The 25,289-nt window shown below is 45.6% G+C and overlaps 1 protein-coding gene across 1 annotated transcript in view; it reads left to right on the top strand.

Moving 5' to 3' along the window:
- Positions 1–25,289, top strand: part of loxl4 (lysyl oxidase-like 4) — a 103,242-nt gene that overhangs the window by 61,918 nt on the left and 16,035 nt on the right. The window contains exons 8-11 of the mRNA XM_068002044.1: positions 7,716–7,870; positions 14,249–14,416; positions 16,101–16,266; positions 18,472–18,715. Coding sequence (XP_067858145.1) covers positions 7,716–7,870; positions 14,249–14,416; positions 16,101–16,266; positions 18,472–18,715 — 733 coding nt within the window. The remainder of the gene's footprint in view (positions 1–7,715; positions 7,871–14,248; positions 14,417–16,100; positions 16,267–18,471; positions 18,716–25,289) is intronic.

The following is a 25,289-nucleotide window of genomic DNA, read 5'->3' as shown; positions in this document are numbered from 1 at the left end:
AACACATGGGAAAGGAAGATTGTATCCACAAACATTGTGATATAATGAAAAGGGGGCACAGGAACAAGAGCAGGTGATTCAGCCCATCAAGGGTGCGCTGCCATTTTGGTTACCATGGCAGCTCTATCCTTTTAATTCCAATTCCTCCGTATCCCTTAATGGCCGTACGTCCCAGTTATGTATCTAATGCCCCTTTCAAACACCTCAGTTAAGAAAGAACTTGCATTTATATAGCACTTTTTACAACCTCAGGACATCCCAAAGCACATTACAGCCAATGAAGTGCATTTAAAGTGTAGCCACTGTCGTAATGTAGGAAACGCAACAGCCAATTTGTGCACAGCAAGCTCACAAAAACAGCAATGAAATGATGACCAAATAATCTGTTTTAGTGATGTTGATTGCAGGATAAGTATTGGCCAAGACACCAGGGAGAACCCCCCTGCTCTCCTTTGAATAGTGCAATGGGATCTTTTATATCTACCTGTGAGGGCAGACAGGGTCTTGGTTTAATATCTCATTTGAAAGACAGCACCTCCAACAGTGCAGCACTCCCTCAGTACTGTACTGGAGCGTCAGCTTAGCTTTTGTGCTCAAGTCTCTGAAGTGCGTTTTGAACCCACAATCTCGGACTTATAGGCGAGAGTGCTACCACTGAGCCATGGCTGACACAGTTGACTTTGCATCTATGACTTCTGGGGAAATCCTTTGTGGGAAGAAGATTTTCCTTGATTTGCTTTTCACTGTCTTAGGTTCAATTTTAAGATCGCAGGGTGAATTTGATGGACCTGGGCTCCCAACAAAGAGTTAAACTCGAAGATAAGTGCAAGGCAATGACCATCTCCAACAAGAGAGAGTCTAACCATCTCCCCTTGACATTCAACGGCATTACCATCGCCGAATCTCCCACCATCAACATCCTGGGGATCACCATTGACCAGAAACTGAACTAGACCAGCCATATAAATACTGTGGCTACGAGAGCAGGTCAGAGGCTGGGTATTCTGCGGCGAGTGACTCACCTCCTGACTCCCCAAAGCCTTTCCACCATCTACAAGGCACAAGTCAGGAGTGTGATGGAATACTCTCCACTTGCTTGGATGAGTGCAGCTCCAACAACACTCAAGAAGCTCGACACCATCCAGTACAAAGCAGCCCGCTTGATTGGCACCCCTTCCACCACCCTAAACATTCACTCCCTTCATCACCGGCGCACTGTGGCTGCAGTGTGTACCATCCACAGGATGCATTGCAGCAACTCGCCAAGGCTTCTTCGACAGCTCCTCCCAAACCTGCGACCTCTACCACCTAGAAGGACAAGAGCAGCAGGCACATGGGAACAACACCACCTGCACGTTCCCCTCCAAGTCACACAACATCCCGATTTGGAAATATATCGCTGTTCCTTCATCGTCGCTGGGTCAAAATCCTGGAACTCCCTTCCTAACAGCACTGTGGGAGAACCGTCACCACACGGACTGCAGCGGTTCAAGAAGGCGGCTCACCACCACCTTCTCAAGGGCAATTAGGGATGGGCAATAAATGCCGGCCTCGCCAGCGACGCCCACATCCCATGAACGAATAAAAAAATAAGAGAACGCAGGTCAGAGAGAAACCGTAGCACCAATTCTCCGGCCCATGCTCTCTCTGAGTGCGATTCACTGCAGTGGAGTGACAGGAATGGTGATTTTACCCTGATAGCTCACTCCGTAGCCTATGGGAGACAGATTTATAGAGGAGATTTTCAAAGAATAACAGCTACCTGGGAATGGTTTCTGAGCTATAATCTAATATGAAGGTAAATCACCTTCAGTGAACTTGGCAGTGAAGTCCTTATTCTGCATTTGACTTTCATACTGAAAGGCCTGTGGCACGAAAGAACATGTAAACTTAACCACACTGGCACCGAGTCAAGAGACTCGACGAGTATCCTTTGTTGCCAGTCTTGTTTCAGGGGATCTCTCAAGGTTTATCTTAAAATTCTCAATCAAAATTCTCTCAAATTATGAAGTGGTTTGTATTATTGTATCAAGTTTAAAAAAATGATTGGTGCAGGTTAGACACTGGCCGTTCACCTGGGTTCTGGAATCTGGGTTCAAAACTGAAAGCTTCATCCCTCTGCTGACTGGGTCAAAGACCCTGGTTATTGAATTGAAAGTGTGATCCAATCTCGCTTATTTCAAGCGGCCTTCACTTTTGTGAAACAGAATTTAACTGGTCCTTTTTTACATTGTAATAATGGACCTACTATTTTTCAGGGGAGCAGGCGACCATCTCGAATACTGTGGTTCTTTTTGGAACGCTGGTTTCCATCGAGTGCCCACAGATTCCTATCACGGTCCGACTAAGTATGGTCAGATACGCTCCTGGCGATCGTTGGTTACTGCCAGCATAATGTGGCCAGCTCGCTGCCTTTCCAAGAATTGGTAATGTGTCCCAACACCCCAACATTTAGAAAGAAAACAGTTTAGTTGAAAGCTGTAATCTATATTGGGTTAATTAGAACCTTTCCAAAATAAATGGCTTTGCGTGTACTTTAAGTATAATGTTTGCTTATTGGACAGCATTCCTTCATGTCTCATAATTGCCATGGTAACATGCCTGTCAATATACTTTTCTATGTTTACATGTAGAGACCCAATGTCTGGTGCCAGTATTTATCTGAGGGTAAGTTTATATGCGTGTGCAGTTACTCCGTAGTTGCGTTGCAACTTTGAAGTTCCTGGCTATATAATGGTACAGTATGAGTATTTTATAGCCAACCTCTTACTTAAGTAAGTTTAATTGATTCATGTTAGTTTGAGTATGATTGTTTTAAAGACAGTCCCTTAACAATCAGTATTTGTCAACGTATCAGAAAGGCAACTGCTTAGGTTGAGATCAGACAAGTCAGTCAGTCTGCAAAATGGAGTTTATATGCCAGTGGGAGCTGCTGAATGCCACTGTCGCGTGAAGTTGTTTCGAGCCTTAATAAATATAGCCGGGATTCATTTCTCAAGTCAGCCTTGAATTTGGGATGAATCCTAAAGCAAATAGAATTGCACAGGCCATGTACCTTCCCCAGTGCAGGATGGTGGGGAAGGTCGGTACAGATTAGGAACACAGGAACAGGAGTAGGCCATTCAGCCCCTCGAGCCCGCTCCGCCATTTGATAAGATCATGGCTGATCTGTGATCTAACTCCATATACCTGCCTTTGGCCCATATCCCTTAATACCTTTGGTTGCCAAAAAGCTATCTAGCTCAGATTTAAATTTAGCAATAGCGTCGTAAAAATTGCATTGCAAGCTTTGACGAGCAGTTTAAGTTCTAACTGCGGCCAGAGCAAAACAACGGGATGCATGCCAGGAATTTCCTCAGGGATTCTCCCGATCGGCGGCCATAACTTCGGCAGAAGCCGCGCTTAAGTGGTGCATCCCAGGGGTTTCCGCCGAAGTTACGGCGATAGGGTCAGTGGCGCTAGAGCCTCCAGCTCCCAAGTTATGCCAGAGAACGATATGGCAGGTGCCCGCCCACGATATGGTAGAGACAACTGAAGTGGAGTTACCTCCAAGTGTCTTGCTTGCCCAGCAGCAGTGGCAAGGGCGTGTGGGAGCAGGCCACATGCCTATCCTCTGGGCCAGGAACAACAGGACAGGGAAAGAGGGAGAAAATAATGAACTTTTCTTTCCTCTAAAAAAAAATCTCAGAAGACAACGTTGGAACTAACTGGAGCATTTATGAGTGTCTAGGAAAGGCACTAATTAAAACCTAGAGAGATCAAACGACTGGAGGTTATTCCACATGAATCAACTTAAACAGAATCCTGATGATCTCCTAATGAACTCATCTTCTGTGTGTGCCAAGAGACAAAAATTTGTAGCAACCCTTGTGTGGGAATTAAATTAACATCAAGTATTGCGCATCTGGGCAAGCCAACGTTCCTCCCTAGTGACTCATTTGCTTCAGCAAACCACAAGCCTTTTCTGTAATCCATAATCTTTATTCCGAAGTGTTTGCTTTTATTCTCTTTCTTCTCTGGCAAATGCCCGTGTCCAGTAGACGGGTGAACGTGACACCAGTCACGAAGACACAGCTCATTGAGGCAGGATTATGAAAAGCATTGGCGTAAAGAGAGGAATGGGTTTTTCTCCCTCTCCTCTAATCTCTGGTCTCACATGAGTTTTGTTAATTATGCGCCTGTGTCCTCTAATCACACTCTAATTAATCTGCTTACATCTCTGAATTGTGTACACCTCTCACTGTGTGATAGGCTTGGAATTTTCCAGTGAAAACATGCTCAGTGGGAGCTCTACAATGACCTAGTGGATAATTGTACTGTCTGAAGTGCTGCTGAGTCATAAAGTTCAGGCTAGTCCCAGGCTCAATTCGCAGTCTCTGCGGAATTAAAGAATAAAGACTTGTATTTACATATTTCTGCCCAGCCGGCCGATGCCGGTGCTTATGCTCCATGCAAGCCTCCCCGGACCTCACTTCATCTCACCCTGTCACCAAATCCTTCCATTCCTTTATCCCTCATGCACTTATCTAGCTTCCCCTTAAATGCATCTAGGATCAGCAATTGTAAGATGTAGAAAAGAGCTAGTGATATGCAGGAAGAGGAGAAAATAGCTTGTGTTTTCTGTAGGGAATCTATCTCCGGGTAATGTTTTGATAAAGGAAAGAAAGAACTTGCATGAACTTTATGTAGCACCTTTCACGGCCTCAGGACGTCTCAAAGCACTTTACAATCAATGAAGTACTTTTGAAGTGTAGTCACTGTTGTAATGTAGGAAACACGACAGCCAATTTGCGCACAGCAAGGTCCCACAAACAACAACGTGATAATGACCCGATAATCTGTCTGTTGATGTTGGTTGAGGGATAAACATTGGTCAGACCTCCCCTGCTCTTCTTCGAAATAGTGCAATGGGATCTTTTACATCGACCTGAGAGGACAGCTGAGGCCTCGGTTTAACATCTCACCTGAAAGACGGCATGTCCGACAGTGCAGCACTCCCTCAGTACTGCACTGGAGTGTCAGCCTAGATTTTGTGCTCAAGTCTCTGTAGAGAGACTTGAAACCACGACTTTAACCGAATAATTTTAACGAGTGGTCAATGAGGCCGCTCACATTCTTTTGCTTTTCTACTTCTAAAAATTGGCCATTTGTTCATTGCCCTCTGTAAGTTCATGTTATTTTTACTTTCCCCACAACCTTGTAATATACAATTATTATTTGGCATGCAACCCACTTTGTGAGTGGAGTTGAGAGGGTATAATTGAAGAGTGAATCATAGTTTCCTTGGGGGAGTCTTTCATTTTCATTTTGGAAAAAGAAATAGCTCAAGGAACCTCCCAATTTTCCTACTGGAGGAATGCATGTTGCTTATGGGTCTCTCAATAATAGATGGCATCCAAGACCCTCTCTGAATGTCACCCCCCTCACAAAAGCCCAGTTCTTGGTTGGCTTCCGAGAAGTTGGGAGGAGATCTATATATAGAACTAAGGAGACAAGTATGAGACTGATGACATTTGCATTGATATCCTGTAGTCATTTTTAGCAAGATAATGGAGAATGGTGAATTTTTTTGTTTTATTCATTCTTGGGATATGGGCGTCACTGGCAAGGCTGGCATTTATTGCCCATCCCTAGCTGCCTTGAGAAGGTGGTGGTGGTGAGCCGCCTTCTAGAACTGCTGCAGTCCTTGTGGTGAAGGTTCTCCCACAGTGCTGATGGGTAGGGAGTTCCAGGATTTTGATCCAGCGACGATGAAGAAACGGCCGATATATGTTCAGGTCAGGACGGTGTATGACTTGGAGGGGAACGTGGAGTTGATAATGTTCCCGTGAACCTGCTGCCCTTGTCCTTCTAGGTGGTGGAGGTCATGGGAGGTGCTGTCGAAGACTGCAACATTTCCATTATATAATCTGTTGAGTAAGTGTATTAAATAAATGGTTGACTCTGTTGTTCCTTGGCACCTTCTGTATAACTTGATTTATTCTTTGCACAGAATGAAGTCAAAAACAAAGGCCATTGTATTGATTTTTTCTCTCTCGCATGCTATGAAATGATAAACTATTTGACTGATAATCGCTGCCTCCGAATCATTCCCAGATTCTTACTTCAAAGTGTGATTCTCTCTACTTTTAGGGAGTATAAATTTGAATTCACGTGGAATTTATGAAGGGGCGAATCCGAATTGCTCAGAGTGTATCAAGTTGATCGAACACTTTGTTATTTTGCTGACTGGGTATGGAAACAAGTTTGCCCGACCGTGCAGGTGTAAATTAGAATGCGTGCCCCGGAGGGAGAAAGCTGGAATGTGTGCAGCTTTCAAAGAGCAGTGTGAGGAAGGCTGCAGTTTATGTGATACAAACACAACATTTACTTTGGCCAAGAGACACAGACAGTTGGAGAGATCTTCTAGCTGAAAAGATAATTGCATTTGATCATTTTTTTTTGTATGAAGGAAGATTTCCCTGTGTGTAGATTCTACGTATCGTGGCTGCACAGACTTTGCTACTGACATCGTAAGACTGTTCTTTGCCATTACAAGTAAAAATAAGATATCTATTCAAAGCATGAGAAGCAAAGGAGTATGTTGAGTAGCAGCTTGACTCCGTTTCTAACATTCTGGGCTCGGAGACAGATGTTGGTGGGTTTAAGTCCCACTCCAGAACTTAAGAACCTAATGTAAACTGACACTTCTGACTGAGTGCTGCTTTGTAGGAGGTGCGCTCTACGGTTCAAAGTTAAACTCAGTCTGCCTGTTCAGGTGCATGTTATTTGAAGAAGAGCAGGCGATCTTCTGGTCAACATTCCAACCTCAACGAACACATCAAAAAAGCAGATAAACAGGTCATTAACCATAGAAAAGATACAGCACAGAAGGCCCATCGTGTCCGCGCCAGCTCGAAGAACAGCCAGGTGCCCATTCTAATCCCACCTTCCAGCACCCGGTCCGTAGCCCTGCAGCTTACAGCACTTTAGGTGCAGGTCCAGGTACTGCTGTTCCTGTTTTACATCTCTCCTGATTTTTATTTCCATCGAAGTCAATTAAAATAAAAATCAGGCGAGATGTAGAACAGGCTGCAGAACCGCTATCACCCGTGCAAAGTCAAAATCACCCCCCAGGGATTTCCATTTGGGAGGAAGTATTGGGAGGACTCTGGGAACTCAAGCCAGTCAAGAATCACCAAATCAAGGGTAGAAAAAGGGAGAACATTAGACTTCATTAGACTTCCACTTCCCCATCAGCTTTCTGTGAGCTTTTGCACGGCAAGTTCCTGAAAGTTCGGGATCCAAACAGTGCGGCCCCCTCTACAGGGCATCGGGGGCCCGTGTGAACGGGGCAGTCAGCGGTGTATCTCCTTAACCAGTCAGATTGAAGCATTATTAATACCAGTGCACTGTCTGAACCAGGAGGTGTAAGTTAGGATAGTGAATTCAATGTCAAATCAGGTACAGAAAGCGAAATAAAGAGAGGGTAAGAAAGATTGGATTAACAAGTAGATAAAGTGCTATATTGTGCCAGTTTGAGTTTGAGAAGACCGTAGATTACAGAAGACGGGAACTCTAAGGGAGGTGGAAAAGAAAGAGATTGGCTTCTGATTAACTCCGGTTCTATACATGACCTCTACTTTTCTTCTGCTTTGTCCCATGTACTCCCAGTATATTCGTTATGTAACCCCCTCCCCCCCACCCAGTTCTGAGTTCTTTGTGACTTCTCGCAGGTGTGGGCCCCATCCATATGAATGAAGTAGCGTGCAGTGGCTTCGAGAAGTCTGTGACTGACTGCAGCTTCCAGGAGGTGACCAGCGCGAGCTGTAAACATGAAGAAGATGCGGCTGTCCGATGCAATATTCCACACATGGGATTCAAGAATAAGGTAAGGAAAGGTTTTTCATAGAATCATAGAAGTTTACAACATGGAAACAGGCCCTTCAGCCCAACATGTCCATGTCGCCCAGTTTATTACCACTAAGCTAGTCCCAATTGCCTGCACTTGGCCCATATCCCTCTATACCCATCTTACCCATGTAACTGTCCAAATGCTTTTTAAAAGACAAAATTGTACCCGCCTCTACTACTGCCTCTGGCAGCTCGTTCCAGACACTCACCACCCTTTGAGTGAAAACATTGCCCCTCTGGACCCTTTTGTATCTCTCCCCTCTCACCTTAAATCTATGCCCCCTCGTTATAGACTCCCCTACCTTTGGGAAAAGATTTTGACTATCTGCCTTATCTATGCCCCTCATTATTTTATAGACTTCTATAAGATCACCCCTAAACCTCCTACTCTCCAGGGAAAAAAGTCTCAGTCTATCCAACCTCTCCCTATAAGTCAAACCATCAAGTCCCGGTAGCATCCTAGTAAATCTTTTCTGCACTCCTTCTAGTTTAATAATATCCTTTCTATAATAGGGTGACCAGAACTGTACACAGTATTCCAAGTGTGGCCTTACTAATGTCTTGTACAACTTCAACAAGACATCCCAACTCCTGTATTCAATGTTCTGACCAATGAAACCAAGCATGCTGAATGCGTTCTTCACCACCCTATCCACCTGTGACTCCACTTTCAAGGAGCTATGAACCTGTACTCCTAGATCTCTTTGTTCTATAACTCTCCCCAACGCCCTACCATTAACGGAGTAGGTCCTGGCCCGATTCGATCTACCAAAATGCATCACCTCACATTTATCTAAATTAAACTCCATCTGCCATTCATCGGCCCACTGGCCCAATTTATCAAGATCCCGTTGCAATTCTTCACTGTCCACAATGCCACCAATCTTGGTGTCATCTGCAAACTTACTAACCATGCCTCCTAAATTCTCATCCAAATCAGATTTCAGTTAGTGCACTGTAAATGACCCATTACTACAAGGAACGTGTTAGAGGTGTGTGTGTGTGAGAGAGAGAGATTGGCATTCAAATAAATTACCTACAAATAATTCCAATGCCAATTACGCAAGAATCCTTTGTCGGAGCCCCATCTCCGGTCTATTTGAGCCCTTCTTTGCTGATATGGGCAATTTTTATTGAATGATTTCCCTCTGCCCCTCACATTCACTGAACACCAACATGACAAGAGATTGTGAATTTTTTTCAAGATGAGTGATGTTAGTAAAAGAAAGAAAGAACTTGCATTTATATAGGACCTTTCACAACCTCAGGCCATCCCAAAGTGCTTCACAGCCAATTAAATACTTTTGAAGCATAGTCACGGTTGTAATGTAGAGAAACACGGCAGCCAATTTGAACAGAACAAGGTCCCATAAATAGCAATTAAATAAATGAACAGATAGTTTTTTTTAGTGATGTTGGTTGAGGAATAAATATTGGCCAGGACACCAGGAGAACTCTCCTGCTCTTCGTTGAATGGGATCTTTTACACCCACCTGAGAGGGTAGACTGAGTCCCAATTTAACCTCTCATCTCAAGGACGGCACCTCCGACAGTGCAACACTCCCTCAGTACTGCACTGGGGTGTCAGCCTAGATTATGCGTTCAAGTCGCTGGTGTGGGGCTTGAACCCATGGCCTGCTGACTTCAGAGGTGAGATGCGCTACCCACTGAGCCATAGCTACATCTTGAGAAAGCGAGCACTCAGTGTCAGCATTAAACATTCAACCCTTGCAGTACACGGCTAGACTCTGCTGCAAACGATGTGCCTCAGCTTCAGCCCCGGAGGAGCGCTCCCTTACTGCACCCGTGTGCCATTTTTCCAATCTGTACACCAGCAATCCACCATCCTGTAGCATCAAGTGAGATTTGCCAGTTAGGGGCAGCTTTTGTGTTGAGGGCCTATGCCATCCAAGTCTACCCAAGCTCATTTCAAATTGATAGCCAAGTTCCGCACCCATGAGGACGGCCTCAACCGGGATCTTGGGTTCATGTCACGCTACACGTTACCCCACCAGCGAACAAATGTTATCTGTTTTTAATATAATGGGTCATTTGCTGGCTTTCTCTGCCTTCCGGATGTTTCTGCCTCTCTCTGTTTTTTTTTCCTGTTTGTTTTTTTGTTGAATGTGTATTCGGGGGTTCTGCAGGTGACACCTCTCTGTCTGAACACGGTGATTGCCTTGGCAACGGGCAGTTGCAGGGGCATTCTGTAAACACCATGTATTGTTCTATATGTATAAATGCGTAGGCTTCAAGGAGCTCCTGAACATTTACCTGAGGAAGGAGGAAGCCTCCGAAAGCTTGTGAATTTAAAATAAAATTGCTGGACTATAACTTGGTGTTGTAAAATTGTTTACAAGGATCCTTACAGCTCATGGACAGAAGAGACTTGCATCCCACCAGGCTGGGTTAGGTTTGAACCCAACAGCTGGCATTTATATAGGGCCTTGCACGTCCTAAAGACACCCTGAAGTGCTTCACAGCCAATAAATTACATCTGAAGTGCAGTCACTGCTGTTATGTGGGCAAACCGGGCCAGAAGTGTAAGGCTAGTAGCCTAACATAAGGACAGGAGTAAGCCATTCAGCCCATCGAGCCAGTTCCGCCATTCATGGCTGATCAGTATCTTAACTCCATTTTCCTGACTCGGTTCCGTAACCCTTAATACCCTTGCCTAACAAAAACCTATCCATCTCAGTTTTGAAATTTTCAATTGACCCCCAGCCTCAATAGCATTTTGGGGGAGAGAGTTCCAGATTTCCACTCCCCTTTGTGTGAAGAAGTGCTTTCTGCCATCACCCCTGAACGGCCCAGTTCCAATTTTAAGGTTATGCCCCCTTGTTCTGGACTCCCCCCACCAGAGGAAATAGAGAAAACACAGTGAAGAGCTACACGCACAGTCACAACAACCCGCTGGTTCCCAAAGTTGCGGGAACTTCTTGAGTGAGATTTGTTCCTGGAGTAGCCGACACTAGTGGCCTGTTTTGATATCAGTCTCCACTAAGTCTGAGATGTGCCAGGATGATGTAGGTGCTAAAGTCTCGACAGTTCCAATTCACTTTATTTATTATCATTAGTTTATTTTGAAAAGTAAACTAAGACTGCAAAATAATAAATACTTCCTAGCAGCCATGAGCATATCAGGGCACCTCCAATCATCCTTGTTAGGCTTTCAAGTCTTCCAAATCAGCATAAGGTTTATCGCAAGACAATTTGGGGGCAGAAACTGGGCGTGTAAAACAGGCGCAATGAGGCCCTATTTCGGGGACTGACATTCTGCAGCTCCAGGACACCTGAAAAACGTCAGGCCTGAAATTGGGTCGGGCCATCTTTCAGGCGTCTCTGTTGGCTACCTAAACAGACATTAGGTCCCTTGCGCGTGCAAGTGAGGGGCCTGACGCCTGTTTTAGGTCCCCCTCCCGGGAATTGGTCTGCGACGAGGTCAGGCATCGGGCCTGCTCCGCTCAGGATTCTTCAGCGCCCCACTGCGGCCTAAGCAACTGCCGCCAATGAAAGGCTCCTCAGCACTGCAGTCATTCCTGCTCCCGCCCCCATCCTCACCCCTCCCAGCTCTTACCTGAGTAGCGGGTGCCAGCCCTCCAGGATTGCCCTGGAGTCGCCAGGAATTAAAGACTAATCTCCAGGACACTGCTGCGAGCAAATCACCTGGGACAGAAATCATAGGGGCATTAAAAAAAATTGTGTTTTAAAAAAAAATTCTTTGAACACGTTTGTTTATTAGTTATTAAAATATTGGACTTGGGGGGAAGAAAACTAACAGTTAAGAATCATCCAATTGGGTATTGAAGAGTCTGTTCTTTTTGCAATTGGCCGTGGGAAGGCAGGGTACCGCGAGGTTGGACATGTAGGGCGACCAATGGCAGGCGGGGCGGCTGGAGGCAGGAGGTCATGTGATGAAACCTCCAGGAATACATTCAACCAGAGTTGGCAACCCCTATACCTGAGGCCTGCAATTAGTTGCTGCAAAATGGGGCCGGCTGCCTGTTGGGGGTTGGGGGGCGGGAGAGGTCAGGAGGCTCGTCCTGATTCTCTCGACGAGGCCCGATTTTGGTTCGGGCGTGCGCTGTGGCTGCTCCGGGTTGCCGACAAATTTCCACCTCTTTTACCTTGAAGTGAGTCCCCCCTCCCCCCTTAAGAACCATAAAAATCTGAGGTTGAAAAAAGCTCAGGCAATACTAAAATCAAATGGTCACACATGGTTGGAAACAATGATTAAAAGCAATCCACATTGTTGCAGTGAAAGGCTCATTAATATTCATTAGGTTCTTTGCGCAACCTACAGATTTTCAAAGTAAGTTTGAAGTCAACCTTGAAATCTTTCGTTCTTTAATATTTCATTTTTGAGTGAATGTAATTTTTTTTAAAAATCTTTTTTTTTTGGAGGGGAGGGGTTTGTTGATGTACCCTTTGTAAGTTTGGACCAAGGTCTAGGCAACGCCCTTGGCCGATTTGAAGAAAGAATTTCCAGCGGTATCTTTCACACCCTCAGTGTGTCCCAAACCGCTTCACAGACAATGACTGGCTTTTGAGGGTGTAAACAGAAAAGGGGAACATAATGCGGATGCTGGAAATCTGAAGTAAAAAAACAGAGCATGTTGGAAACGCTCAGCAGGTCAGGCAGAATCCGCGGAGAGAACGGGCAAGGCGGAGTTTCGAGTTCGGACCTTTTGTTAAAACACAAGGTCCAAACGCGGAATTTCAAGTTGTCGCGTTTTCCTCTCCCCAATGCTGGCTGACCCTCTGAGTGTTTCCAGTCTTCTCTGTTTTTTGATTTTGAAGCGTGGCCACTGTTGTTTTCTAGGCAAATGCGGCAGCCAATTTGTGCACAGCAAGGTCCCACAAACAGCACAAGTAAGATAACTGGCTTGAACACCTGTTTTTAGTAGATTGAGGCGTAAATGCTGGCTAGGAGACCAGGAGAACTCCCCTGCTCTTCTTTGAATAGTGACATGGGATCTTTTACATCCACCTGAGAGGGCAGATGGGGCCTCAGTTTAATGTCTTATCCGAAAGACGGCACCTCCGACTGTGCAGCACTGATTATGTGCTCAAGTCCTGCTTGAACCCACAATCGTCTGATTCAGTGGCACAAGTGCTACCACTGGACCAAAGTGTTCTTGATTTACAGCTCATTTCAACTTCAGAGACTATCCAAGCAAAGAAAGCAAAGAGAAAATTGCTGACAGTTTCAAAGAGACGTAATGACTGGAGCTTAACATGCAGAGTAACCGCATCAGTGCTCTATGTGATGGTGATGGAATGGATAGCTGAATGGGCATCTGAGTAGCAAATGGGCCCACTCATTACCTCTGTGAGGAGGCCTGCAATCCTGAACATTGAACAAATACAGTTGAACTATTCTGAACCAAATGAGTCATCACTAGCTACAGTGAGGAACAGTGAAGAGCTACACTCACAGGTGAACCACAAAGAAACTCCATGTTGATTTTTATTTTTTGTATATAAATTTCACACGCACAGAGACACACATATACACATAGAGACACATATACACACACACACACACATACAGAAACACATATACACACACATACACATACACATATACACATACATACACACAAACACACACACATGCACACACAAACACCTTCAGTTACATTTGTATTATAGCCATTCTGCACAGCAAATCTGTTTATCTCATTGCATGTTTGTGGGACGTCTCTGGCAAGAATGCTGCCTATATAACAATGGTCACTGCACTTCAGAAAGTTAATTCATTGTATGTGAAGCGCTTTGAGATACTTTGATGTCATGATGAAGCTCTATACAAATACTAGTATTTCTTCCTGCTGCTAGTGATGTGTGACCTGGGAAGACCAGAGAGGAAAAAATTAGGAGGGAATTTGAAGGTTAATGCAAAGAAAAAGCATTGTCTTTAGTTATACAACAACAACAACTTGCATTTATACGGCACCTTTAACATAGTAAAATGTCCCAAGGCACTTCACAGGAGTGATCATCAAACAAAATTTGACACCAAGCCACATAAGGAGATATTAGGACAGGTGACCAAAAGCTTGGTCAAAGGACTAGGTTTTAAGAAGCATCTTAAAGGAGGAGAGAGAGAGGCGGAGAGGTTTAGGGAGGGAATTCCAGAGCTTAGTGCCCAGGCAGCTGAAGGCACGGCCGCCAATGGTGGAGTGATGAAAATCAGGGATGTGCAAGAGTCCAGAATTGGAGGAGTGCAAACATCTTGGAGGGTTGTAGGGCTGGAGGAGTATACAAGATAGGGAGGGGTGAGGCATGGAAGGATTTGAAATACTTTGAGGAGTTAATGATAAGCCGATTGTTCTTAATGTCCCAAATAAAGATCCGTTTGAATGGTGGCCGTAACTCTTTCGAAGGCCGTGTGGAGATCATGGCGGAAGTCAACGGTACGATGAAGTGGGGCGCCGTGTGTGGAGAGAATTGGAGACTGACCGAAGCTATGGTAGTGTGCAGACAGCTGGGGTTGGGCTTTGCCAACCATGCACTACAGGTAGGTGCTGAGGGAGGAAATGAGCTCCCATCTCACTTCATCTGTTTGCCGCAAATCTAACAATGTGGCCACTTGGATGGATATTCCCATTTAGGAAGAAATATGAATGAAGCTGAGTTCAATATCCAAGGTAACACAAGAGAACGTGGAACAAGAAAAGACCATTTAGCCCATCAACTTGGTCCTTCTATAGACCATGTACAACCTACCCCAATGTGGACTCTACCCCACCCATTTCATCTCCTGAGTGAATCTTCTTCATAAACATTTCCTGACCACCCCCCAAAAATTACTTAACAAAATTCCAGAATATTCATCCATTCCCATCTCGCCACTAGTCATTCCTGACCAGTTGTCCTCCTTACCAGCATTTATCTGGTTGTATATATCTTTTTGTAACGCTGCATATTTGAGTCATTTTGCTCTTGAAAAGAAGTCAATCTTTTTTTCTGAAGTCAACAGAAAACACAACTGAGCATGTGCGAAGCTCCATGTTTTGGTGGAGGGAGCAGTCTGCTCAGGTCAAGTTTGAACTTGCGAACCTCTAAATGGAAGTGAAGGGAGAGGGGCCTGTCTAACAAACACGTGAACTTCCACTGGGATTGGAACCCGTGCAATTCTTGGATGAGACAGTCCATTCTTTAGAATGGGCTGTTTGGAAATGTCCATAATGTAAAACTGTGCCAAAAGGCAGAGATTGCAAGGCTCCCCTGCCGCAATGGGACTAGGCATGAAGGCAGGTCAAAAGAGGCCATCTCTTATACTCACTTCAGTCTCTCATAACCAGCCGCCCATTGTACGTCTCTCCCGGTTTTCATTTCCATTGTCTTCCATCGACATCGGGAGAGATGTAAAACGGGCGGCTGGTCCAATATCACAATAGGCAAAATGGCCCGCACTGTGTCTAGAGAACTATGATGGGGAGTGGTTGGGGGAAATTGGGGTGCACCGTGAGTTAGCATCCTCTCCTTTCACCTCTGGAGCGAGATTCAAATCCAGCCTCGACTAATGGGATAAAAGTTCCCTCTGTCTGTTGGCTGTGAGGATCAACTCAAGTAATTTGTGGGCACTGATTCACAGCATAAAACTGCCTCTAATTCAGAATGAAAATGGCAGTCTCGTTCAGAGAGTACACAGGGTGACTAGGAACATGGGATCAGGAGGAGGCCATTCAGCCCCTCGAGCCTGTTTCACCTTTCAGTTAGATCGTGGCTGATCTGTATCTTAACTCCATCGACCAGCCTTGGTTCCGTAACCCTTAATACCCTAGTTTGTAGTGTGGGAAATGGAAGAAAATTGCCACCCTGGTGCAATGGGGAGTGCTTTTCTGGGGTTGGGGCTGATAGATGTTGCTGGGCAGAGTAGACGGAGCTTTACATTGAACTTGATCTTGCATCTGACCTGGGAGTGCAGACAATGGGCATCTTAAAATGGGAAAGTGTTCTGTTCCCTATCACTGACATCCCTCATCTCGATGAGCACAAAAAGCATGTCCCACGCTTTGAATTCCTGAATGTCTTTGATTTTAATATCCTTGAACAGTCAGTGCGTGGACTGAAAGCCAATCTGCCACTGCTTTGGGCAATTCTGCATTGCGTGTGGTGGACGAGAAAGCTTCAAGAGCGGAGCAAAGCCGCTCCTGGATTACGCTGTGACTGAATGTTCATTCCCCTTTGTCTCGAAGGAAACCTGGTACTGGCAGGGAGACCAGACCACAGAAGAAGTCATCCTGAGTGGGACCTCCTGCTCTGGAACAGAACTGTCGATCATGCAGTGTCCGCACCACCATGGCCACGTCGAGTGCCCGCGGGGCGGGGGACGGTTTGCGGCTGGAGTTATCTGCACTGAGTGTGAGTGTCAGACCCCCTCCTGGGTCTCCTATTGTAGAGCATGTACATAACTTAAGGAGGGACTGACTCATATGAAGGGAACATAGCAGCAGGAGGAGGCCATTCAGCCCCTTGGGCCTGCTCCACCATTCAATTAGATTGCGGCTGATCTGTAGCTCAATCCCATTTACATTAGGCGTCACCCGTGACTCAATGGGTAGCGTTCTCGCCTCCGAGTCAGAAGGTCGTGGATTTGAGTCCCACTCCAGAGACTTGAGCACAAGACTGACACTCCCAGTGGAGTACTGAGGGAGTGCTGCACTGTCGGAGGTGCCGTCTTTCGGATGAGACGTTAAACCGAGGCCCCGTCTGCCCTCTCAGGTGGACGTAAAAGATCTCACAGCACTATTTCGAAGAAGAGCAGGGGAGTTCTTCCTGGTGTCCTGGCAAATATTTATCCCTCAACCAACATCACCTAAAAAGAGATTATCCGGTTATCTCATTGCTGTTTGTGGGATCTTGATGTGCGCAAATTGGTTGCTGAGTTCCCTACATTACAACACTGACCACACTTCAAAAGTTGGCTGTGAAGCACTTTGCAACGTCCTGAGAGCTTCCTGACTTCACCCCTGAATGGCCTAGCTTTAAATTTTAAGGTTATGCCCCCTTGTTCTGGACTCCCCCCACCAGAGGAAATAGTTTCTCTCTATCTATCCTATCAAATCCTTTAACCACCTTAAACACCTCAATCAGATCACCCCTTATTCTCCTACTCTCGAGGGAACACAAGCCTAGTCTATGCAACCTGTCCTCATAATTTAACCCACTCGGCCCCCGTATCATTCTGGCGAATCTGCACTGGACCCCCTCAAAGTTCCGATGCTGTCTGGGGCTCTCCTGACCCACTGTTGGTAGCTCAACGTGGGACAGCTGGTAATTGTCAGCCCCAATACCACATTAACAGGTGCAAGATTCAGCAAAGGTTTAGATTAACAGGATCACATTGTATTATGTAAATTTACTGGCGGGCTCAGTTCCTGGTTCTGGTTGGTGACCATAGCATCTGTAAACTGTTATAGTGTGGTTTTCAGAATCGAGTCTTAATTTTTTTAAAATTAATGTTAATTGTAAATGGCACGTGATGTTGCCCACAGTGAGTTGATGCTTATAAGTTTTTAAAATATATAAACATTGGTGATGGAGACAGAAGAGATTTTAGAAACTCAGTCCACAGAGCCACCTAGTGGCCAGAGCCTGCAACTACACCGTGACCGTTGACAGCAAAATTGAATGGGAAATGCTAACAGAACAATTTATAAGGAAGGGGACATAAACTCACTACCTTCTTTCGGAGTCACTTGTCATTTGAGACACTGCTGAGCACGGTTGTGAGATTAACCCAGGTCCCACATGCTCAGCTGCTGTAGATTTACTGTGTCATTTACACCCGAATCAGCACCCTGGCCCTAGCTGTGGATCCGCGTGGATATTGGTTGTGGTATTTGTGGGTTGTTGAAGATAAGGACGGAAAATTAGAGGGAGAGTCACCCCTGGAGTCCCTCTCAAGCAGCTGACCTAAGAACAGCATTTCAGAGGTGCGGGAAACAGCTGACCAGTCGAATCGTAAATGATGCGCAAAGAGAGCTAAAGAATGAGAGACAAGGTCCGTCGAAGGTTCGGTGAGCAAAGGACGTGGTGAAGTAACGAGCCATAAATGTTCCGGCTCGATTCCCGGTTTGTGTTGAGTCAGATGTTCTCCACTGTGGTCATTTGACCTCAGTTTCCCTGGGTCAGGGAAAGGCTAAAGAAGCAACCAAAGTTTTTGCTGCTGATTGCTATTTCCTGTTAGAAAGTATCCCTGTGTGGGATACTGGGTAAGGACAGGACCAGGTGTGGCTGTGATCACAGGATAGATACGGGCGAGGAAAGCCGTTCACCCAGAAAGGTTCCCGAACGTTTAGCCACCATTGCCCAGGAGCCCATTCCATGTGCTGATCACGCTGTGTGATGCACCCTACAGTTAAATAGCCTCTGGACAATCACTGTCCGGGCTCCCATATGAAGAATGATCACTCGCTATGGAACCATAGCTCAGGGAAGAGAAGCAAACCTCTTCAGGGGGATGGAAGGAAGTAGAGAAAACTGGAAAAGGGAAAGAGCGAAACATAAAACGAAAGCTATCAAAGAAATACTAATATTGAATACTATTTTGATTGCTGTTGCTAGCTGCTCCTGACCTTATCCTGGATGCCCAACTTGCCCAGGAATCTGCATACCTGGAGGACCGGCCTCTGCACATGCTGTACTGCGCACACGAGGAAGGCTGTCTGTCGAAGTCAGCGGACAGCATGGACTGGCCCTACGGACAACGCCGGTTACTCCGCTTCTCGTCCCGCATCCACAACATCGGCAGGTCGGATTTCAGGCCGAGGGCTGGACGACACGCCTGGATCTGGCACAGCTGTCACGGGTAGGCCGATGGCTCGGGGCCGTTTCATTCTTAAAAGGGATTGGTGAAAGAGAAAGACAAAAGATTGATAAAACATAAGAGTGAAAAAGGAATCCAGTTATTGAATGTATAAACGCCCCGAACCCCTCGATTAGATTCCAGCCTGTAACTCACTCCCGGGTATCCGTTATTCTATATATAAACCCCCCGAACCCCTCGATTAGATTCCAGCCTGTAACTCACTCCCGGGTATCCGTTATTCTATATATAAACCCCCCGAACCCCTCGATTAGATTCCAGCCTGTAACTCACTCCCAGATATCCATTATTCTAAATATAAACCCCCTGAACCCCTCGATTAGAGTCCAGCCTGTAACTCACTCCCGGGTATCTGTTATTCTATATATAAACCCCCCGAACCCCTCAATTAGATTCCAGCCTGTAACTCACTCCCGGGTATCCGTTATTCTATATATAAACCACCCGAACCCCTCGATTAGAGTCCAGCCTGTAACTCACTCCCAGATATCCGTTGTTCTAAATATAAACCCCCTGAACCCCTCGATTAGATTCCAGCCTGTAACTCACTCCCGAGTATCCGTTATTCTATATATAAACCCCCTGAACCCCTCGATTAGATTCCAGCCTGTAACTCACTCCCGGGTATCCGTTATTCTATATATAAACCCCCCGAACCCCTCGATTAGATTCCAGTCTGTAACTCACTCCCGGGCATCTGTTATTCCATATATAAACCACCCGAACCCCTCGATTAGATTCCAGTCTGTAACTCACTCCCGGGCATCTGTTATTCCATATATAAACCACCCGAACCCCTCGATTAGTTTCGAGCCTGTAACTCACTCCCGGGCATCTGTTATTCTTTATTTAGACCCCCCAAGCCTCAGGATTAGATTCCAGCCTGTAACTCAATCCTGTGCATCCGTTATTCTATATGTAAAAAAAAGACTTGCATTTATATAGCGCCTTTCTTGACATCAGGACATCCCAAAGCACTTTACAGCCAATGAAGTACTTTTGAAGTGTAGTCACTGTTGTAATGTAGGAAATGCGGCAGCCAATTTGCGCACAGCAAGATCCCACAAACAGCAACGAGTTAACGACCAGATAATCTGTTTTTTAGTATGTCGGTTGAGGGATAAACATTGGCCAGGACACCGGGGAGAACTCCCCTGCTCTTCTTCGAAATAGTGCCATGGGATCTTTTGCGTTCACCTAAGAGGGCAGACGGGGTCTCGGTTTAATGTCTCATCTGAAGCACGGCACCTCTGACAATGCAGCACTCCCTCAGTACTGCACTGAAGTGTCAGTCTGGATTATGTGCTCAAGTCTGTGGATAAACCATCCAAATCCCAGATTGACCCTGTATCACTCCCAGATATGTGTTATTCTGTACGTAAATTATCTGAACCCCTCGGTTAGATGTTTGAGCTACTGCCTTACATTGAGAACATTGAAGATGTGTATTACAGACTTGATCACGAGATAAGTTAGGATGAATAAGGCCCCTCAGCTCATTTGATGCTTGTATTCCAGAATACCAGAAATACAGCATCTTGCTGTTTCGTAAATGGGTCCTAGTATCCTGGCTGTAGCCAGCGGTAGAGGTACCAAAATTGACCGAAGTGTCAACAAGCAAGAGGGGGGAGAATGTTAGCCCTGGATTCCACTCTTCAGTGACCTCCACTGGAAGGTGTGCGTGGAACTATGCAGTAAAGATTAATAGCACTTCAACAAATCAAAGAAAGTTTATAGAAAACACACATGAAGTCGATTTTTGGAAAGCCGCAGAACAGATGTTCCCTGAATAGGAATAATACTGGTGTCTGGGGCCCATATGTGGCCTTAAATGCTTTACCTGACAGGCTGGGCCCTTGCCAACAAATATTGTCTGCCAAGAACATTCTATTCTTCAAGCAAGGTTCATGTCACTTGTTGGAATCCTTGGAGCCATGAGAGCTGATCTCAAATTGAACAGCTGAGCTTTACGCTTGCTGCGGGATTATGTCACGTTAATTCAAAGCAGAAAATATTTTCGAGTCGTACTGTGCATGCGTACAGAGGAGTAAGTGCCCAGATTAGATCCCTTGTCCGATCACAGCCAAGGACAGCAGTAAAGATACTAAAATTGGCCCCGATGCTAAATTTTCTGGCTACGCTGCTGCCAGCACAGCTGATAGTTAAGCGCCAGAGAGTACCGTATCAAACATCATCGACCAACCGCACGCACTCGGGAGATTGATCCGCTCTCTGGCAATGCTGCAATATAAAGAAGGCCGTTTTTTTTTTTATTCGTTCACAGGATGTGGGCGTCGCTGGCAAGGCCGGCATTTATTGCCCATCCCTAAGAGGGCAATTAAGAATCAACCACATTGCTGTGGGTCTGGAGTCACATATAGGCCAGACCGGGTAAGGACGGCAGGTTTCCTTCCCTAAAGGACATTAGTGAACCAGATGGGTTTTTACGACAATCCGGTAGTTTCATGGCCATCATTACTGATACTAGTATTTTAATTCCAGATTTTTATTTAATTAATTGAATTTAAATTCGCCAGCCGCCGTGGCGGGATTTGAACTCGTGACTCTGGATTTTAGTCTAGGCCTCTGGATTACTAGCCCAGTAACATAACCACTACGCTACCGTACCCATTTGTGAGGTGGCTTCACCCTGCCCCTCAGGGGCAACACGGTGCATGGAAACCGCCACTGCTGGCGGCGCCCGCCACCATTCTGTTCATGATGCGGGCAGGCGGAGAGCTCAGCCCACCCGTGGAGTGGGAGGTCACGCTGCTGGCCCGTGCAGACCGTCCCGTGACACTGGGCAAGAGCGCGAGGCATGTAATCTCCTGGGAGAGGCAAAAAACCAGAAAAAAACCAGGGTCAATAAGGGGGATAAAAAAATCTGGAATAATCCTCTCCATCTCCCCCAGGCGACCGAAACCATGGGTACATTATCTGTAAACGGTAACTTACATTTTACATGATGCCACCTCTGCCCCAATCAAGAACTGGTCCATCTCCCTCTTAAAGTGTTGATCACTCTCTGCGAGAAGAAGAACATCCCTAAAGTTATCGTTGACTAGTTGGAACCTGCGTCCCCTTGTCCCTCTCCCACAGTTCAATTTAAAGTAGTATTTCCAGATTAAATTTTTCCAGACCATTTACTATCTCAAACACCTCTATAAGATCACCTCTTAGACTCTGTCTTTCCAGGATTGAAAACCCCATATATCTCCAGTCCTCCTAATGCAATTGTTCCAGCGTTAATGGCTCATCTCCAGCTGGGCTAAGATCTGTGCACACGCACTACATTAAAGGATTTCGAGACTGTAGCTGGCCAGCAATAAAAAGACTACAACTGGTCTCAGGCCTCTTGGATTTGGGGCGGGTAAAATCAGCCAGAGCTTCTGTTTCCACTTGCTAGCCAGGATTTGGAGGCTGTTGTTCAGTGTCTGGGCCAATATTTATCCCTTGACCAACATCACTAAAACAGATGACCTGGTCATTTATCTCGTTGCTGTTTGTGGGACCTTGCTGTGTGGAAAATGGCTGCCGCGTTTCCTACATTACAACAGTGACTACACTTCAAAATGTACTTCATTGGCTGTAAAGCGCTTTGGGGACATCCTGAGGTCGTGAAAGGCGCTATATAAATTCAATTTCTTTCTTTGTTAACTTTTGCTCTTCCCTGTGTTGTCCCACTGTTCTCTTTTTGCGGAGGGGTTACTCTGGGTATGAGGAGTGGGAGGAGAGGGGGGAAATGACCAGGCTGCACAGTTAGTTTTAACTGATAGTAGAAAGTGGAGGCAGACTATTACTGCAGAAGATGTCATCGTTCGCCTCACAAGAAAATGTTGCAGTTAAATTTAATTAACGAATTCCATCATTCGGTCATTGTATTATGTATTAAATACTCTTGTGTGTATAGATAATGGCAAATATCAGTTTAGGATAAAAGCAACAATTTCTTATATTTAATGATCTAGACACGAAGAGGTTCGGTTTTAATACTCTGTGGCAACGCTAATCCTTGGCACAAATTGAGCTGATTTTTGAGAGATGAACACTAGGATACCGCACTCTTACTCACTGTGAGAACAAGTAATAACATCTTCATACCATCAGGGCAGTAAACACATATCTGGTTCCACCATAAATCTGATGTGGGGCCCAGGGTTTCACATGCATTGTTGTGGTGTTGTAGCAGCCCTGGCACCCGGTGTGAACATCTGCCAGCAAATTAGCTACTGACGTGTCAGGCAGGATCCCACTAATGAGCAGGAAATCTCTAGAAAGCAGCAGGTCTCAGCAGAGTGTCGTTTGACTGCTTGGAACACTGCAACTAGCCGGAAACTGTACATAGGTTACAGGAACATGTGGAACTTTTAACCTTGTGCCCTCTGCAATTCCCAACTGATCCCATATCCAGTTCCTAATATTTTTAATTCCTTCACCTGGACGAACAAGAAAGGCACTCCCCTCCTCTCCCCCACCGTGTCCTCTAGCAAACTTCTTTTTGAAAATTATTTAAAAATAAATCTCAGATCATCTCTCACATTGACGATGCAAATGACCTTGTGAAAGTGTTTCCTGGTTTATTATGTTTAGTTAATTCATCTCACACGGGACACCAATTGAGGCCAAATACTCCAGAGATAGAGAAAGCAAAAATCAGTCAAGGCTTCGGCTTCTGATTGGTAGCCAGAGTGGGGGGTTATTTACACAGAAAATATATAGATGTTAAAGATGGTTTAAACAGGCCATTTGGCCCAACCAGTCCCTGTTAGTGTTTACCCTCCACATGAGCAAATAGTTTGTACCACATTTAGCCGCTCTGTTTCCATATCACTTCCCTCCCTTTTCCTTCGTCCATCTATCTAATCTAATCTTGAATATTGACGTAGTTTCTGCCTCAACCACTAACACACTGGAAGTGAATTCCACAGCCTCACAACTCTCCCTGTGTGTGAAGAAGTTTCTCCAGCCCTCTGACCTAAACCTCTTACATTTAATCCTGTATTTATGTCCCCTGGTTCTTGTCCCCTCAACTGCTGGAAGCAGTCTGTACCTATCTACCCTGCCCCATCCTTTCATAATTTGAAACGTTTTTATTATATCGCTCTGTAACCTGGGTTGTTCTAATGAAAAATGACCCAACTCATCAAGTCTTTCTTCATATTTGTATTTCCTCATATCAGACATCGCTCTATAGTCCTTTGGGGGAGGAAGGGTGGGTTAGTGATAAGCTTTGCTCCTTTCCATGTTGGCTTACTCTTTCCTTCTCGGAGGGCTCTCCGGGTGTATGTGGGCGATCTAAGTCAGTGGGAAGAGGCTCCTCACTGCCTGGTGCTTTCCAAGTTCAGGAAGAGCCGGGATAGTCTGACTGGGATCTATAACTCTTATTATGGTTAGGTTTCCTGCTTAGATCTCTTAAAATTGTACCAAAATTAATCTGGTGATAAAAACAGACATGGCACCATGGCAGCACAGCAGGTTGGCGCTCAAGCCTTTGCACTACAAAGCAATGGGACGCTGGTTCGCCTCACGATCCTCCATGCCATTGCATTCCTGCTCCATCGCTGTGCTGCAGTACGGAGCAGAGTCCAGGTGGTCCCTTATAGGGAGGGGGGGGGGAATATCAGCAATGAGAGCCATCTCCAGAATTCTCTCAGCAACTCTTACCGACTGGTGCCAGAATGAGATTGGTGGAAGTTCTGGGGGCAGGAGACCCACCAATCTCTTGGTCATGAATGGAGCTCAGTACAGGGAGACCCAACTGTGGAAAAGGGAGGTAGGAGGTTCAGAAGGAGGGAGTACTGCTCTTCCCTAAATGCAGGACCAGCTGGTTCCATTCTGGCCAATAAATAAACTTTCCCAGCATAAACGGACCATCGCTTTCCAAACATCATGTGGGATAATATGTGGTTTCCAGGAAGAATTCAGAAAAATATCCTAAACAAATAAGTCAGTGAACTCTGATTCTTTTTGTGCGTTTTTGACTTATGATAAACAGAGGATTGCTCCAGGGGTTGCTTTGGGTGGTCAGATTGGAACTTGAAGCAAATTGCATATTTGTGAACATTGCCTCCTGCTTATCAATCTGTCTCCTATCAGTTTTCTTTTCGGTGGTCCAACTGATCTCTTACTTCTCTCTGTCCTCCTTCAGGCTGTGTTGGGATCAAAACTCCTCACAATATCTCCTACTCTAACTCCTTCTTCCCCAGGACCGCAAAACTGTGGAACTCCTCTCCTCCGTCAGTCTTCCCTTCCTCCGACAGCTTTACAAAACCCAAGCTTGGCGTCACCTAAGCACTACTTGTTGATTTAGCTCATCTTTACGATCCGTAAACCACTGGGTGTGAGCCATTACATGATGCGGCACTTGCTGTATGTCGGGTGTTTCCGATCGTGTGAGGGTCACAACCGAACTCACTTATTTACGGTCGAAGGTCTGGGCTTACCCTTATGAATCACACTGAAGGACAATGAGTAATGCAATCGAGACAGGTTTCAGATTTTGAATAGTAAAGGTATGTTTAATATGTACAGCAAATCTCAATATGGCAAAACCGAT

Source organism: Heptranchias perlo, chromosome 21, assembly GCF_035084215.1.
Source record: "Heptranchias perlo isolate sHepPer1 chromosome 21, sHepPer1.hap1, whole genome shotgun sequence".
Taxonomy (NCBI): Eukaryota; Metazoa; Chordata; class Chondrichthyes; order Hexanchiformes; family Hexanchidae; genus Heptranchias; species Heptranchias perlo.
Note: the sequence above shows the minus strand (reverse complement) of the source record. Positions and strands in the feature narration are given on the sequence as shown.